Consider the following 16525-nt stretch of genomic DNA (forward strand, 5'->3'; position numbering starts at 1 on the left):
TTATATACATATATGTATCGATAATATAAAAGCTGAATCATCTTTCGTTTTCCTCGTATAAAGTACATGATTGCATATTTGTTTGTTAATATAATGTGCACATATATGTATTTACATATATGGTAACAAATAATTCTTTTTACACAAGAAACATAATTAGTTGATTCTAATTCAATTAAATTTTAATCAAATTTTATCAATTCATATACCTTTTAGAGAAATAGTTTTACAAACCATATAAGAATTTAATAGAATTGAAAGTAAGTTATTCTAATAAATATAGTATTAAATTAAAACATTTTGAAAATATATAGGTTACGATATATGTAGTTAGTTATTACCGATGATCGTGTGTATGCACTCGAGACTAGACTAATATATTTATTTATTTTACTTTATTAAAAATATATAAATAATACCTTTCTTGCTTAATGATAAAGTAAATAAGTTTAGATAATTTTTTACTTCACTTGTGTGTTGTATGTTAAAAGAACGTACTTAATTCGAAATAATGTAAACCAACCCTTAATGAGAACACATACATATGTACTTTAGTCTGTCCAATATGTGTTTGTGAATAACATTTCCAAGGAACTACACAGTATAGAATTGTATCGACATTTACGTTGTGTCGTCATACGCGGTGTATTTTCACATACTTTGCGTTAACTGATATTGGTGTCTAATATTCGTAATAGTTATAAACATTCAAATTTTTAGTGGATTTTGCTTATTTCTAGCAAATTTGGAATTTCTAATGATGTCAAAGTTTTTACTACTCCTTTGCTTTACTGCACTCCACGTTCTGGGTATGAATTTTCAAATACACTTTTATTTTTTCTGCAGAGGATTATGAACATTTTTTATGTATCGTGAAATTATATTTCTTATTTCTACTTTCCCCTAAAACACATAAAACTTATAAGGTCTCTTCTTACAAAATTACATCAGCTGTAGATTTATGGTTTAATTTTAATTTTATTATCTTTACTATACATTATTTCTCATTAACGTATTTAGGATATTAAATACGACATACTGTCTTGTGATAAAATATTGTGACCTATGGTAAAATTTTAGAAATCAAAGCTATAATAATAAGATATTTAAAATTATCAAATTAATTAATAAGAATTACTACTATTATAAATTATTTTCTATGTAAAACTTCAGATAAAAATATTACTTAAATTAATATTTCGAAATATAGTTTGTTTTATTTTTATATTTCCTGCAATAAATTTTGTATGTTATAGTTTAGAAATAAAATTATATTATTTCATTGATCTAACTAAAATATTGACACAAGCAAAGATTTTTGCAATCCATATTTACACAAGTTTTTATTATTTATGGTTCTTAACTCTTTTATTATTATATGTATATCAAACACTACACGATGTTCACAGGATTAAGGATCTATATTGATGAGTTGTCAATCACTTCAAATTATATCAAATATGTATATGTGGATAAAAATATGAGTCACTTTGTATAGAATTCGGTACCATAAATCTCCTGAAAATTTTGGAAGTCTTGGAAGTTTTGAAAATCTCAAAGGTCTTGGTTATTTTAATAAGTTTTGAAAGCTTGTTGTATAGTTGATATTTTACAAGCATTTTAAATGCTCTAACCCAAACAGTATCATTGACATAAAATATTAAAGGAAGTCTAGAAAAATTGGGATATTGGAAATGTATTTATGTGAAACAACTTTCAAGACTTCATATAGAGCTCAACCTCATAAATAAGCAACATTTTAGTTAGAGATCAAAGTTTTGAACATATATTAAAAACATGTATGCACTGTGCATGTACACAAATTATACAATGTTCTGAATATTAGCATGATGAAATTATGTATATCCAATTTATTATATTAACTTAGAAGTCAATGTAAATGTGTTCGATTAATTTGATTATATTTCAATTTTACAACAGGTGAAGGTCAAGAAAATATTTTATCTAAAAATGAAGGTATTCTCACTAATGGAACATCTTTACAAAATGAGCAACATTTTGAAACAAATATTCCATCAAATAAGATACTTTCCCTGGTACCTGTGTCAGCTCCTTTAGGCACAAACAAAAATAAATTAAAGCCAGAAGAGGTTTTAACTACTCAAAGTCCTATCCAAACTCGTATAGTTATTCCCAATGATCACCAGTCATCTGCTATGTCATTAGATACATCAGCTACTTTAAGTTATACAAATGAAACAACTACGAAACAGATTTTACATACAACAATTAATCCAGCAGTTATACAAGCTACAGTAAATTCTACATTGTCTGTTCATACTGCTGGGAAGTGGGTAGTTGGTAATGGAACAGATAAAGCCTGTATTGTAGTACAGATGTCTATGGAGTTTAATATCTCTTATATTAATGACAACAAAATGGTTTGTATTATTTAGATGTAGAATATATTATATTATTTAGACATTATTATGGTATATGATAAATTAGAATATGTATATAATATATGTCGGGGAACGGTCAGGAATAAGGTTGTGGGCGTTTGATAAATCTTCATTGGAACTGGCCATCGTCGCGGTATAACAAAGGTACGGTTTGCTAACACAAGTATGGATAGTACAGGCTTGACAATCAACTGTGGTGGTTGGACACTCGCGATACTAGTGATATTGGTCTTAGGTTCAATAACGAATCCGCGGCCAACGGGATGATAGATCTACTTGCGCGATACACTAACTCAAGCGTGTAACACTCACGAACCGTAAGGCGTTACTCCTCGTCGACGAGATCGCAAAAAGAATGGATCTCCGTTGGAATGTTTACTGTCGAGTGTTACGACTATTTCCTTTTTAAAGAGAGCTATAGAGTTACTCCATACCTTTGTTAGACACAAATCGCAAACAAGTACAATGATAGCAAATCGCTTAATTACAATTCTACGGATTCTCCGAAGTTCCAGAGGGAAGGTCTCCGGTGTCCTCTCATCTCCGACATATATATTTATATATATATAATTTTCACCACAGTATAGCGAGATCATAAAATCATTTTGGTATGAAATGAACATGTTTAGATATAGAGATAAGTGAATCAGGACTGTACAAAGATGCAAAGTCAATATGGTTTATATTGTTAATTATGTTAATTAAGTATAATTTAATATTTATGTTAATTATATAAACAAGGCCACACCTTAATGGTTTCATTAATTCTGACATATGTTAGTAAGATCATTATTCTGAGTAATTTCACTTACTCATATAACTATTGCTCGACTTTAGTCTCCAAGATATACACCAAAATATTTTTCATATTATTGGGTTGGCAACTAGTTTGGGTTAGATAGTAGAAGAAAAGAAGTAATTATAATTTATACACAATTTTATAGGAATAATGTAGAAAAGAGAAACAGAGCAAAGCTCATCGATTTTATATTGACTTCGCAAACAACATTGTGCTGGATATATGTATAGCAGAATTTTTGTTTCATCGGTAATAGGACTTTAATAACCTGGTAATTGCATTTTCTAATATCATAGTTGCAATTTTTCTAATTAGTACTAATACTAGAGTACTACAAAATTCCATATAAATTGTACTTATCTCCTTTTATTTATTATATAACCAACACTTGATATATATTTTTTTTATTATAAATATTATAAACATATATATATATAAACATAAAAGTTTTCAAAAATTTACTTTATGAAATGTCAGGATTATTGTGAAATGGCGCCATATATTTTGGACTTCACAGAGTTGAAGTTATCAAGACAAATTGAACGAACTACTATGTTATGACCTTACGATGATTTAGAATTCAGAAATTTAGGTTCAATCAATAGAAATATTAATATGGAAAATTGTATTATTTCGATCAAATTATACATTCAAAATAAGATTAAGATTATTAAATAAATCCAACGATAACGATAATACCATTTTGTATCATACACTACAGCTTGAATTTCTGAATTCAAGATCATATTATAGTAAGTCGTTGAATTCATCTGCTATAACTTTGTAAAGTTTAGAATACATATATGATGTCATTTAAAAAAATCAAGATGACTGGCTTTTCATTGAAGAAATTTGTTTGGATATTTTTAATATCCAAATATACGGCGGACCGGAAACTCATTAACTTTTGTTTAGAACATTTCTTTGGCAGATTATTGGAAATGTTTAAAAAAATGGTGATTAATAAAGATGTGCAAGTATCCGAAATTACGGGTTGGTAAGATTGGTGAAATTCGGGCGAGCTCGGGCTGGAACCCAAGGCATACGAATATTCGAGTAGCTTAATCATTCGGGTAGCTCGATCGCCACGGTTAACTCGACACATTCGAGTTAGATCGGTAAAAATCGGCCGGGCTCGGACTAGCTTTTTCGATACTCGAGATTCGATTTGGAGTTCTTATTGTAAATTTGAAATGGATCATATATGTAATTACCTCATACATTTTTAGTGATTAATCTTAGAGGACACACCTTGTATATGTACAAATTCAACTATATTTCGGAAACTAAAGTCGAGCGGCAGTTATATGTATAAATGAAATTATTCAAAATGTTGACCTTTATAATATATATCAAAGTCACTCAAAATATATAATTACTACATTTATATTAGGTTAAGTAAAAAGTTCTGAGCGTTTTTCGCTAGATGTCTTTAGTGAGCCATATCTCACGATGTGCACATCGCATCGAGTCATAGTATACACCGATTTCAAGGTGATATTACGCATCAAAAAGGTTCTTTGTCAGTTTTGTGTTCGGTGAAGCCAGTTGTGTGTTACAGCGTTCGAAAATGGAGATAAAAAAAGAGAAAATTCGATACATTCTTCAGTACCACTACGACCAAGGTGAAAAGGCGGAGCAGGCGGCCAAAAAAATTTGTGCTGTTTATGGACCCAGTACAGTATCGAATGCAACAGCAAAGCGGTGGTTCCAACGATTCCGTTCTGGTAATATGGACGTCGAAGATGAGGCACGCTCTGGTAGGCCAATCGTCGAAAATGTGGATAAAATCATGGAAATCGTCGAGTCGGACCGGCATGTGAGCACTTATTCCATTGCCCAGGAACTGAAGATTAGCCAGAAAACCGTTTGGAACCATTTGCATAAGGCTGGTCTCAAGAAGAAGCTCGACGTATGGGTGCCACATGAATTGACGCAAAAGAACCTTTTGGACCGAATTGATGCCTGCGATTCTTTGTTGAGACGTAACGAAATCGACCCATTTTTGAAGCGGATGGTGACTGGCGATGAAAAATGGGTCACATACGAGAACAACAGCCGAAAAAGATCGTGGTCCAATCGCGGTGGGCCGGCCCAAACGATCGCCAAGCGTGGATTAACGGCCAAGAAGGTTTTATTGTGTGTTTGGTGGGATTGGAAGGGAATCATCCATTATGAGCTGCTCCCATCGGGGCAAACACTTAATTCGGACCTCTATTGTCAACAACTGACCAGACTGAAGCAGGCGATCGACCAGAAGCGGCCAGAATTGGCCAATAGGAAAGGTGTTGTGTTCCATCAAGACAACGCCAGGCCGCACACATCTTTAACGACGCGTCAGAAGCTCCGAGAGCTTGGCTGGGAGGTTCTATCGCATCCGCCGTACAGTCCAGACCTGGCACCAAGCGATTATCACCTTTTTAAGTTTTTGCAAAATTTTCTTGATGGTACAAAACTGGCCTCAAGAGAGGCTTGTGAAAATGAGCTGGTCAAGTTTTTTACCAATAGGGACGAGGACTTCTTCAACCGCGGAATTATGAAATTGCCTTCAAAATGGACAAAAGTAATCGAACAAAACGGCGCATATTTAATCTAAATCGAATAATCTTGACTATGTTAATTTCATCGTCGAAATAAAGCGAAAAAGCGCTCAGAACTTTTTACTTCACCTAATATTTGTACTATAATATCTTTTACTCGTTATTCAATTTATTGAAGTAATAAGAAATACTTTTTGTCTTTTTAATTGTAAATGGAACATCGTCAGTCATAAATCATTATCATTATTATTGCATAAATCCTTAAAATAGAATATAATGTATGATTCTCAGTGGCCCTGGAACCAAAGATGACAGTCGATGCTGCTTCTTGATATTTTAATTTAAGATTTCGCTATAATTTGGTACATACTATACTACTGGTGGAAGAAATATAGCGAGATTATACCTACAAAAATTAATCAAATGTTAAAACATACATATGTATTTCGAAAATCAAACTAGGCAGCAACTCGTGAGTAAAATTAGGAATTCTTTGTGCTGTAGTATATTTAAGAAAATTGTTTATAACATACCATTTGGAAGGGGGGTTTTTAAAATATACAATTTGCTACCTTTTATACATATTGCAAATAATGCAAATATATATTACAAATAACTTTTACAGATTAATTTATAAATGACATTGGCAACCTAATATTCAAACTATTTTTATAGTTGCAATTAGTTTAATTGTCATCATTTAATATTTCAATTTACGGCGTTAGTATATCTCTTTCACCAATAGTATACTATATTATTCAAATAGTAATTGCAAGCTTTTGCCAATAAACTCATATCTGGTTATCATTGAATGAAAAATTTATTTAGAACTTCAACATTGTGCCCTCACTTCGAAATAATCTAACCTATCCTAATCTAACTAATCATTGAATTAAATTCAAATAGACTTGTCCCAAGGACAGATTAAGTTAGGTTACGTTCTTTTATTTTAAGTGTTAAAGTTTTAAACAAAGTTTTCCTTCAATAATAACCAAATGTTACGCCATACATATATCAATTTTATTGCAAAATGGATCTCTTGTGTCGTATATTTAATAATTAATAACTTTATAAACAATAACGAGCGATAGCTAAAAGCTCTTGAGCGTTAATAAAGGAGGTGTCATTGATAACACATCAAAGTAAAGGTCAAGGTCATCGGGTCTGCCCCTCTTGAAGTCAACATTTATCTTAAAAATGTCCATTGTCCATTTATGGGTCTTCTTTCCACATAAAAATTGTTTGTCCGCGAATTCGCAGGTTGGAAGGTAATCATAATCAGTGAAAATTCGTGGTTTCTATTTTAACGTGTTTACCGCGATGCGATACACTAGTTTTTCACCCAAACTCAACAGTACTAATATTTCCATTGCAAATTGTTAAAACATGAAGTATTTTTCTTGAAGGGACAAAATATTGTTATGAAGAATTGATTTTCTTTAAGATCATATTTTCGGAGATCTCTTAATTGACAGAAAAAGATACACTAATGTTAATACATATTGATATACCTTTTTATACAGTAAATGAAAAATTTCCTAAGTAAGTTATTAATGTACTATTGTTAAATTTTTTTTGATATTGACAATATTGGCTAAAAAAATTATATCATAGCTATTTGAAAAGGTGAATGTTCCATATTATTGTAGAAAAAGCGTTTTAATCATCTTTAATATCGTTTGAATTCTACTTCTTATTTAGAACATTTATGTTAGACTCTGGAAACCAAACAATCTTGGTTATTGTGGCAACAAACATCGTACATGATGTGAGCTAAACGAGTATTTTATTGAACGTTTATTGTGCAATTAAAGATATCCATCATCTGGTAATTGTTTTTATCGTAACAGGTATTATTTAATGATCTAAATTAATGAAATATTATATTCAATGAAAATTAATCCTAAGTGAGAATGCAAAGATGCAACACTTTTGTAAAAAAAGGTAATGATATCTGTTTATATCATCTCATTTCATATGTAACGAGTTTCGTGGTGTGGGGTAAACCTCACACTCTCGTCGTTTCAAGAAATGTCTCGCAACACCAACTATGAAAATTAAGTAAAATTTCGCAGTGAACGTCTTACTACACATTGTTAAACAGTTGAACTGAAATAGATTTATTCACTGAGGTAAATTTAAAATTGATGAAAATGTTTTGTGAAATTGCACGAGCAACAAATTTTTGAAACTAAATTCTTTTTATGTCAATTTGTTGGTTTTGAATGTTAGATTTTGGAATAGTTAGACGCAATTCATTCGGAGACACTACTTCATGTATTGTAAATTCAAAGTGTTGTGGCTTGTAGTATATTATCAATACTAGTATATCTTCATATAGTGATATAGTGTTCGGTTTTGACGTACTGATAATAAGAGGACTAATTGTAAGAGCAGCCTAATGAGATGCCGAACTGTCTCGCGGATTCTACAGGGTTAATCTGGTTAACGAATAATAGGAAAAAGAATTCTAGTCCTATCTCATTGGATATTTAATTGACTTTGATTAACGTGATGCGAAGTAATGCTATAACCTTCAAAGTTCAGCTCCTTATAAAAGGTTTATGGCGTAACTGTTGCTACGATTTTTCAGGCACTTCCAATAACGTGATAAAAAAATGTTTCTAATACAAGTCAATCAGCTTCCAATAGGGTGAAAATTAGTACAAAGATAAGAAATTTCCCAAAAGGGATAAAAAGTCAAAGTCACCTTGACTTTTTTAAATGACACATACTATATTTTCAATTTCATACTATTGTAGCTGATATTAAGACAAATTCAACAACCTATTATAAGAGTTCCTTTAGATTTCACACAACTATTTATATTTAATTTAATAATTCATATAAAAATAATTATTAATATCTTTATAATTATCAGTTAGTACTATATTAATATTGAAACGATAATGTATTTTTTTATATTAATGTATGAAAATGTATTTTTTCAGAAATCCTTTAAGGTATTTGATATACCAGTAGACAATGCAACTACGAAAGCAAGTGGATATTGTGGCAAGTTGGAACAAAATTTGACATTAGAATGGTCTTCTAAAAATGTAACTAATGCTAGTATGACACTGCATTTTATAAGAAATGTAACTGAGAATGACTACTCTCTTCATCATTTGGAGCTCGTTCTTCCACCAATAAATTTTCCAAATACCACACTAAGTAAGAGATCTTAATTATTAATATGTAATTTTAATATGTCTTAAAGCATTTCTAGTCATTCATGAGAGAGCGTTAGTAAAGTATATTTAATTACAAAATGAAGCCATAACTGAAATCTGAAATAATTTGGATAATAATTCAATTTCAAACCTGTTTCCTTTGATAGAATCATGTTTTTTATTGCAAGAATCGATTCAATTCGTTGTTCTTTATAAAAAGTACTAACATGCTTGTGTCAAAAAAAACTGCTGGTTTGTGAGATACACTTGATTTTAATGAAATAACATATTTCAATATGAAAAAAACTACATATATTTCTTTCTACGAAATGAAAGAGATTGTAATACCAATTGAAGTATAGAATATAGTTTCATGCATATCTTTACTTAGAAGTTTGTGGAACAAAACAACAGGAGTAATAAATATCTCAGGAATTAACGATTTTCGTTCACTGCATACATTCTTACTACATACTTTTTGTGTAGAATAAAGAAGTGGATCGATCAGTACATTAAGAAATATAGTTCTTCTTGAAGAAATGTAGTTGATATTCATGATGTCAAGTTGTATCCTCTACAATACCTTTTAATTTTTTTTTAACATTTTTTCATGCAATAAGTAACATTCGAGGAATTGGAAGTCATGAAGATAGGTGCTTCAATCGATATTTCTATTTACGTTCTTTCTAGCTACAAAATGTAAACACACTGAGAATAAAGTCAGTCTAGAAACTAAAATACATAACGTTTTAAGAGATCAATTCATTTACGATCCGTGATTGGAAAAAATATTGATTGAATGCGAATTAACTTGCTCTGCATAGTCCGGGACACAATATCTTCATAAGCATAACAGCAATTTGTATATGATACGATAGGAAGTGAGTAAATTATTGACGAAAGTATTGACGAAATCTCATAAAACAGTGATCACTGAACACTTGCTGTCGAAACCTGAATAATATTTAGGTTTTGATGTAATTTTAAATAATGCAGTAGTTTAGTTTCAATAATTAATTTGTTAGCAATTGAGAAAGTATTGAGTGTTCTCTCTCTCTCTCTCTCTCTCTCTCTCTCTCTCTCTCTCTCTCTCTCTCTCTCGTTCGTTTGCTCTTTCTCTCGATGTCATAGATAAGTGTTTGAATTAATGAAACGAATTGCGTAAACTGATAATATCTGATTTGTTAAAATTTTTCACTTGTAAGTATTACAATGAATGAAGCAGCATGAATGAAGTATGCTTTCTTAGTTCGTTAAACAAGAATCTGCTTGCAATATCAAGAACAAGATATTAGTGTCATATCAAATGCCATTTTTATTGCTAGTATATATTTGAAAAACAAATATTTATATCTCAAAACGGAGAAAATTTGTATGAAGAATCGATGTATTTCACATACATACTTGCATACTTGCAAAAGTCTCAGAATATTATATGGTACCAATACAAAAAACAATTTTCTAAAATTCGAATTCTCTGTTTCCTTCTGTAATTCAAAAGTAAAATGTAAAGTCAAATATTAGAGTTTTATCAAAAACAATGAATTTGTTAACATTTTTTAAAACGTGGAATACATGAGTCATATGTTAACACATTTGTTAATCCTTCTATATCATAGTACATACATATAATTCTTTTATATCTTTAAGTATCCTATGTATTTTGTCGTATTATAAATATAAGTGTATCCTTCTTAACAGATACATCAGTGGTTCTGGCGCATAAAGCGCCTAATTTTGTGGTGAAAGTATCAAATTCTTACAGATGCTTGAAACAACAGATGCTTAACTTAAGACAGAACAACAGTAATGAAACATCTGGATATTTAACTATATCAGATTTCCAATTTCAAGCATTTAAAGTAGATAATTCTACCGTTTTTGGTTTAGGTAAGTATAAGTATAAAATATTTAAAATAATTAATTGCATATGATGCAGAAATTAATTTATTTGTATAGTATATAGTAAATAGTGAAAAGGTTTAAAGAGTACTTTTATCAGTCAAAATAAGATAAAAACGAAAAATAAAAAAATTAAGGCTTTGATTACTAATACTAAAGTAATACTGATTACTAATAATAGACATTTAAAAATGAAACATAGAATAGAAATTAATTCAAGGAACGCGTTTCAATGCAACAACACATGTTCGTAGCTTACTTTGCATTATTCACGGCCAAAAAGATTTTAACATTCTGTACCGTAAACGATTTTACATTTTATCATACATATTATAGATTGTACATTTATATACATACTTATAGAAATTCATAAAAGAATATCAAAATCACAAAATATATGTCGGATTCACAGTAGGAATAAGGTTGGGGCGTCGGATGTGTCTTCACGGGAATTAGCCATGGCGGTGGTACAGCACAGATGTATTTTATTCCAACAAAAGGGGTACTTACAATCTTGATAGTTGATCACGGCAGGTAGGCAGTGACGATGACTCCAGGTTAGTTGACGAATCCACGACCCACGGGATGACCAGTATCAGCGTAACTCACTCGGCAATTCGTCCAACGACTAACTAACAAAAACTCCCTCAATCCAAATGAAACTGCCCTTATATACTATTGTCCCCACTTCTCGGTTCAATCCTTGTATTTAAGGAGAGTCATAAAATCATTCCGTACCTCTGTCAGGTACGCGTCCCTCCCGTGACCGTGGCTACGTCTAGTGACCCATTATGTCACCTTAAATCTGAACCCATCGTCGTAAAGCCAGGTTGGAACATTAAAGTTATTTTCTTTATTTTTATTGCTTAAACATAAAAATCTTGACTATGGTAATGGGGGGTTTTCCCAGCATTCCCGACGGAAAATCCCGTTGTCCTTCCATCTCCGACATATATATATGTAATTAAACAATTTGCCGTCATTCTGCCCAATGGTACTTGTTTGCGATTTGTGATAATAAACTTGGGCTTAAGGCGACCGTCAACCGCCAAACGTAGTGAACATTGGTCAACGGGACGGGCGCTTCATCTAACAAAGGTATGGAGCGATAGTATGACCCTCATTAAAAGAAATACCCATAGAGATACCTGACAGTAAAACATTCTAACGGTTCCTTCGGACAATGAATACCAGATGTTGAGGCACCTACACGGCACAAGTGCAGTTAGCCTGAGGACCCGCTATAAAACCTGGGGTTTTTGGTAATTAAGATTGTTCAAACGGACAGGCAGCCTTTGTCCCAAATTGACCATCGAGGGTAACCAATCCTGCGTATTTCCTAGAATTGGGATGAATAGGGATTTGGCGAAACCCGCTGGCCATGTCCAGACTAACAAAATATTTCGCTTTTGCAATCTCGCGATTTGATCCGGAACAAGGGGTAAAGGATACCGATCCGCGACCGTATTTTTATTTAGTTCTCGAAAATCTACAAATCATGTATTTGAACCATCGTTCGTCTTCACGAGTAACATGGGGCTCGCGAACGGTGAATTACTAGGCCTCATGATAATTGGCTCTAATTGATTCGCTTATTCTCTCACGTACTATTCTGCGCTCATCCTCGCGAAATCTATAAGGACTTCTTTGTATGGCGATGTTAGGATCAATTAATTGTATTTCTAACTGGCCTGCATTTACGCGAGTATGTAGGAAACCCGTAACGAATGGATCTTTGAATTTTCGAAAAGAAAGATTAATCGATTTTTATCACTATCACGTACATCAGTGTCAACTTCATTAACATCGATCTCGTTTTCAGCGGTTTTATTACAGGCATTAATTATTTGTCTTCCACATAACGAGGCTATTTTGTGTAATATTACGTCAAAACCTTGACTTAAAATTTCACGATCAATCGCGATATCATATTTTAAAATAACTATCAGCGAGGACATGACGTATTTATGTCTAATGTAAAACCACTAACACCGGCAACGGACAAGATTTGAGATGTACGTTTAGTACAAATGTGTCTTATTCCTCGCATTACTACTATCTCAATCGTTCTTTTACCAGAAAATTTCAAGACTACGGATTCTTTAATTAGTGAACACTCGGCTCCAAAATCGGGGTAAAATGGAAACGACTCAGCCGGATGGCTTGATCCACCAGTTGATGCTCCCACTACGTAGAAGTCGATTCGACGTTCATCATTGAGATTATATTCAGGGCACATATATATGTCGGAGATGAAAGGACACCGGCGCCTTCCCTTTGGAACTTCGGGAAAATCCCTTAACACCGCAATCTAGATCCTATCATAGGCGTAATTAAACAATTGTCATCCTTCGATCCGATTGTATTTGTTCGAGATTTGTGATATTGAGCTTGGGCTCGAGGCGACAGCCAGTCGCCAAACGTAGCCGCGGTCACGGGATGAACGCTTTGTCTAACAAAGGTATGGAGTAATTCTATAACTCTCCTTAAAAGAAATATTTGTGGCGGCACGCGACAGTAAACATTCCAACGGTTTCTGTCCCGTGGCTTGCCACACGCAGACCCTATTCTTCGAGTAAGATGATTGCCAGATGTCGATGCGTCCCCGCAGTACATGTTCAGCTAGCCTGAGGGCCCGTTATAAATCTTAAGATTTAGCTAACTAAAGTCCTTCAAACAAACAGTCTTTGTCCCAACTACGAGAAGATAGAGGAGACCTATTTTTCAACGAACGACGTCTCCCACTAGCAACTTTCCCTCGAGGGCGGCTAGTATCTTTTTCTAACCACTAATCTAATCCACTAATCTAATTTCGTGTCCTTAGACACACCCCATTATAGTTTTCCTCTGTGACATCATCGGGATGGAAATTCATTCTCATCGACGAAAAGAGTAACCCCTTAAGACCAGTGAATATTACGCGTCCGACTTAGATTTTGTGAGTACGTTCATCTATCATCCCGTTGACCGCGGATTCGTTGTTGAACCTAGGATCATTGTCATTAGTTTCTCGAGTATCTAATTACCACGGTTACTTCTCCAGTTCTATGATAATCGTATTTGCACTAGTCAATGTCTTCTCTATTACATAACGACAACGTGTAACCCAAACGAAGATTCGTTTCACGCCCCTAACCCTGATTCTAATGTAAACCCGACATATATATATTATGATATAATGTAATATAAGATATAAGATAATAAACTGCCGAATAAGTTTCGTTGCATTGAGAATCGTCTTGATTCGATTAGATTGTCTTATATATGGTTCGTATAATGTGTCAAAATTAAATGATTAGGAGGACAGTATGGTTAATAAGATCGATGAACTTTTTTGTTTTTTTACGAAATATAACTATATGATTCCATTTGAAAAATAACAATAATCTTGAAATCTCGTAAAAAAATGACACTGAGAGAAAAATATTTTTACCGCTACACGTGTTCGTTGAAACAATGTAACTTTATCATCAGAGGTTACTTCATACAACAATAGATAGATATTTGGCTGGACCAACCTGTATATCCATTTGTGTAAGGAGATTTATCTCATTATTAGGGACATTTCGATCAATTTTTAAATATCAATAATAAAAGAGCAAGAATGTATATACACAAGTCATCACTTATGAACAGAAATGCATTCCGCGAGTTTAGATGCAATTTTGAATAGAAAATATCATTTAAACAAAATATTCACGATATTCGTGATTATGAAAGTGAACGGTGGGTCATGGCGGCGTAGTCGACGCCACGACTTTGTCACGTAAAATTCGCGATAAAAAAGGAAGAGCTGAGCAATAGCTTAACTTGACTGTCCTTTAATATTTTTATATGCTTTTATTCATCAAAGTGGTTAAATACAATATAACAATGAAGTAGCGAAGTTACAAAGTATTAAAATAGTTGTTCAAATCACGGCCAAGATCACCCCAAGACTAGTCTCGTGGTCGAATGCTCGCAGTTTTTATATGTTGAGTTTGTTGGGGTCAAGGAGAGGATCCTGAGTGCCCTACGTAATGGGAAAAATTTGGTGTTGGGCCATGTGCAAAGGTAAGGTCAAAGTCTCAAGGTTCATTGTCAGGTAGTGTGGAATGGCGTGGATTTGGGTATGGTCGCTGTCACAACTTCATCTAAATCCTGCAAGTCCTCATCTAAGTCCTCCTTTGTATTGTAATACCCTCCGCGTGCAAATCAACACGTGGCATAAACGCCTGTATGTGTATAAGAATTCTCTTCATTTTTTTTCTTTCTTTTATTTTTATAGAAAAAATGAATAATAGTCTTTGATTACCCAAAGATTAAAAATAAATTCTCGATTTTCAAGTTTCTAGTTTCTAGGCAATGTTTTTAATAGTTATATCTTTTGCGTCTTATTTTTGCCATAACTAGGTATGTTTTACCATTGCGTCTTTACGTTAATAACATTACTGTAGAGAGAAAAAGAATCCCATGTAAAAAAATTGATACGCTATAGAGGAAGTCTTTGGATATGTTTTTCGAATTTTTATATATTCCATATTGATCAAAAACATGAAAAATCAGTAAAAATAGCTTCTTGCTCTTAAAAAGTTTGTTATAGAAAGCTTAAAATATTTTGAACGATTTTGAAAATAAAAATTCACTTACTAATTGTAAAAACGTGTCAAAATCAGCGAAAATTAATAATATTTTTTCAACTATAATTATTAAATTTGTTCAAATGTATATTACTTAATTGAAAATTATATTACAAATGAAGTTATGAGTTGAAAAAGTACAATTTTATTAACATTAGTGATTATGCATTATATCCTTTGTCTTCGGGTGCAAAAATTTATATTACGTGAAACAAGTTTCCATTCTAAATTGCGTTAATTCTCACGCTTTCCGTGTCTCATTCTGTACGTCAAGATTCCACAAACGAATAAAGGCATATAATAAATGATAATTTGGAATATTATATTATATATTTTATATAATATGAAATATGAAAAATGCTAGAAATATAAAAAATATGCAATGATTATTCTTTAAAATATCATTAGCGTTACTAATATTTATTAATTATATTTGTTATTAATTTTCAGCTAAAGATTGCGCTTTTGATACACCGGATGTTGTACCAATAGTAGTAGGCTGTGCACTGGCAGGATTAGTGATTATTGTGTTGATCGCATACTTGATTGGTCGTCGTCGAAATCAAGCTCATGGTTACCTTAGTATGTAACGTTAAAATGTTTTTATCTTTAACTTCTTTCGTGTAATTCAATGGAAATTTCCTTATTTAGTTTATATTATGTATCGTAATGTTAACTGCAAAATTTGGCGAGAAGTATTTCTCAAAAATTATACGTTAAACATTACAATTCAAAGATATTTAAGAAGTACTATTAACAGAAAAATAAAGTTATGTAAAATTTATGATTATTGCAAATCGTGTATACGATGTTTTTCAGTTATAAAATTTATTTACATATTCAAATAATAAAGTGATACCATATATAATGTGTACAATTTATTATTATCGCTATTGTTATTATCGGTATTATTAATATTGTTATGTAACGTTGATTACTATTATCATTATTTTTATTAACCCTTTGCACTCGAGGACTTTTTCGGCCGAGCGTAGCAGCTACTCCGGATGATTTAGCGTATACGTGACGCGTGTCTTACAGCTAGTGTAAAATGATTTCATATGCAAAT

At 32.2% G+C, this 16525-nt stretch overlaps 1 protein-coding gene and 1 long non-coding RNA gene across 2 annotated transcripts; both read left to right on the forward strand.

Moving 5' to 3' along the window:
• Positions 1–534: 534 nt before the first annotated feature.
• On the forward strand, positions 535–16326 carry LOC117213218 (lysosome-associated membrane glycoprotein 1). Its single transcript, XM_033458588.1, has 5 exons — positions 535–809; positions 1942–2402; positions 8714–8936; positions 10637–10825; positions 15907–16326. Exons 1-5 carry the CDS (start codon positions 758–760, stop codon positions 16044–16046), a joined length of 1065 nt encoding a protein of 354 aa, XP_033314479.1. The 5' UTR covers positions 535–757; the 3' UTR covers positions 16047–16326.
• LOC117213219 lies at positions 5901–8387 on the forward strand. Its single transcript, XR_004488605.1, has 2 exons — positions 5901–8283; positions 8356–8387. It is a non-coding gene; the product is annotated as an uncharacterized LOC117213219 (long non-coding RNA).
• Positions 16327–16525: the final 199 nt, after the last annotated feature.

Source organism: Bombus bifarius, unplaced genomic scaffold (assembly GCF_011952205.1).
Source record: "Bombus bifarius isolate JDL3187 unplaced genomic scaffold, Bbif_JDL3187 scf7180000008526, whole genome shotgun sequence".
In the NCBI taxonomy this organism is placed as follows: domain Eukaryota; kingdom Metazoa; phylum Arthropoda; class Insecta; order Hymenoptera; family Apidae; genus Bombus; species Bombus bifarius.

Coding starts and splice junctions, on each gene's coding strand:
- LOC117213218 (XM_033458588.1), top strand. CDS start 758: ATGATGTCAAAGTTTTTACTACTCCTTTGCTTTACTGCACTCCACGTT. Junction 810..1,941: donor TACTGCACTCCACGTTCTGG/GTATGAATTTTC, acceptor ATTTTACAACAG/GTGAAGGTCAAGAAAATATT. Junction 8,937..10,636: donor TTTTCCAAATACCACACTAA/GTAAGAGATCTT, acceptor CCTTCTTAACAG/ATACATCAGTGGTTCTGGCG.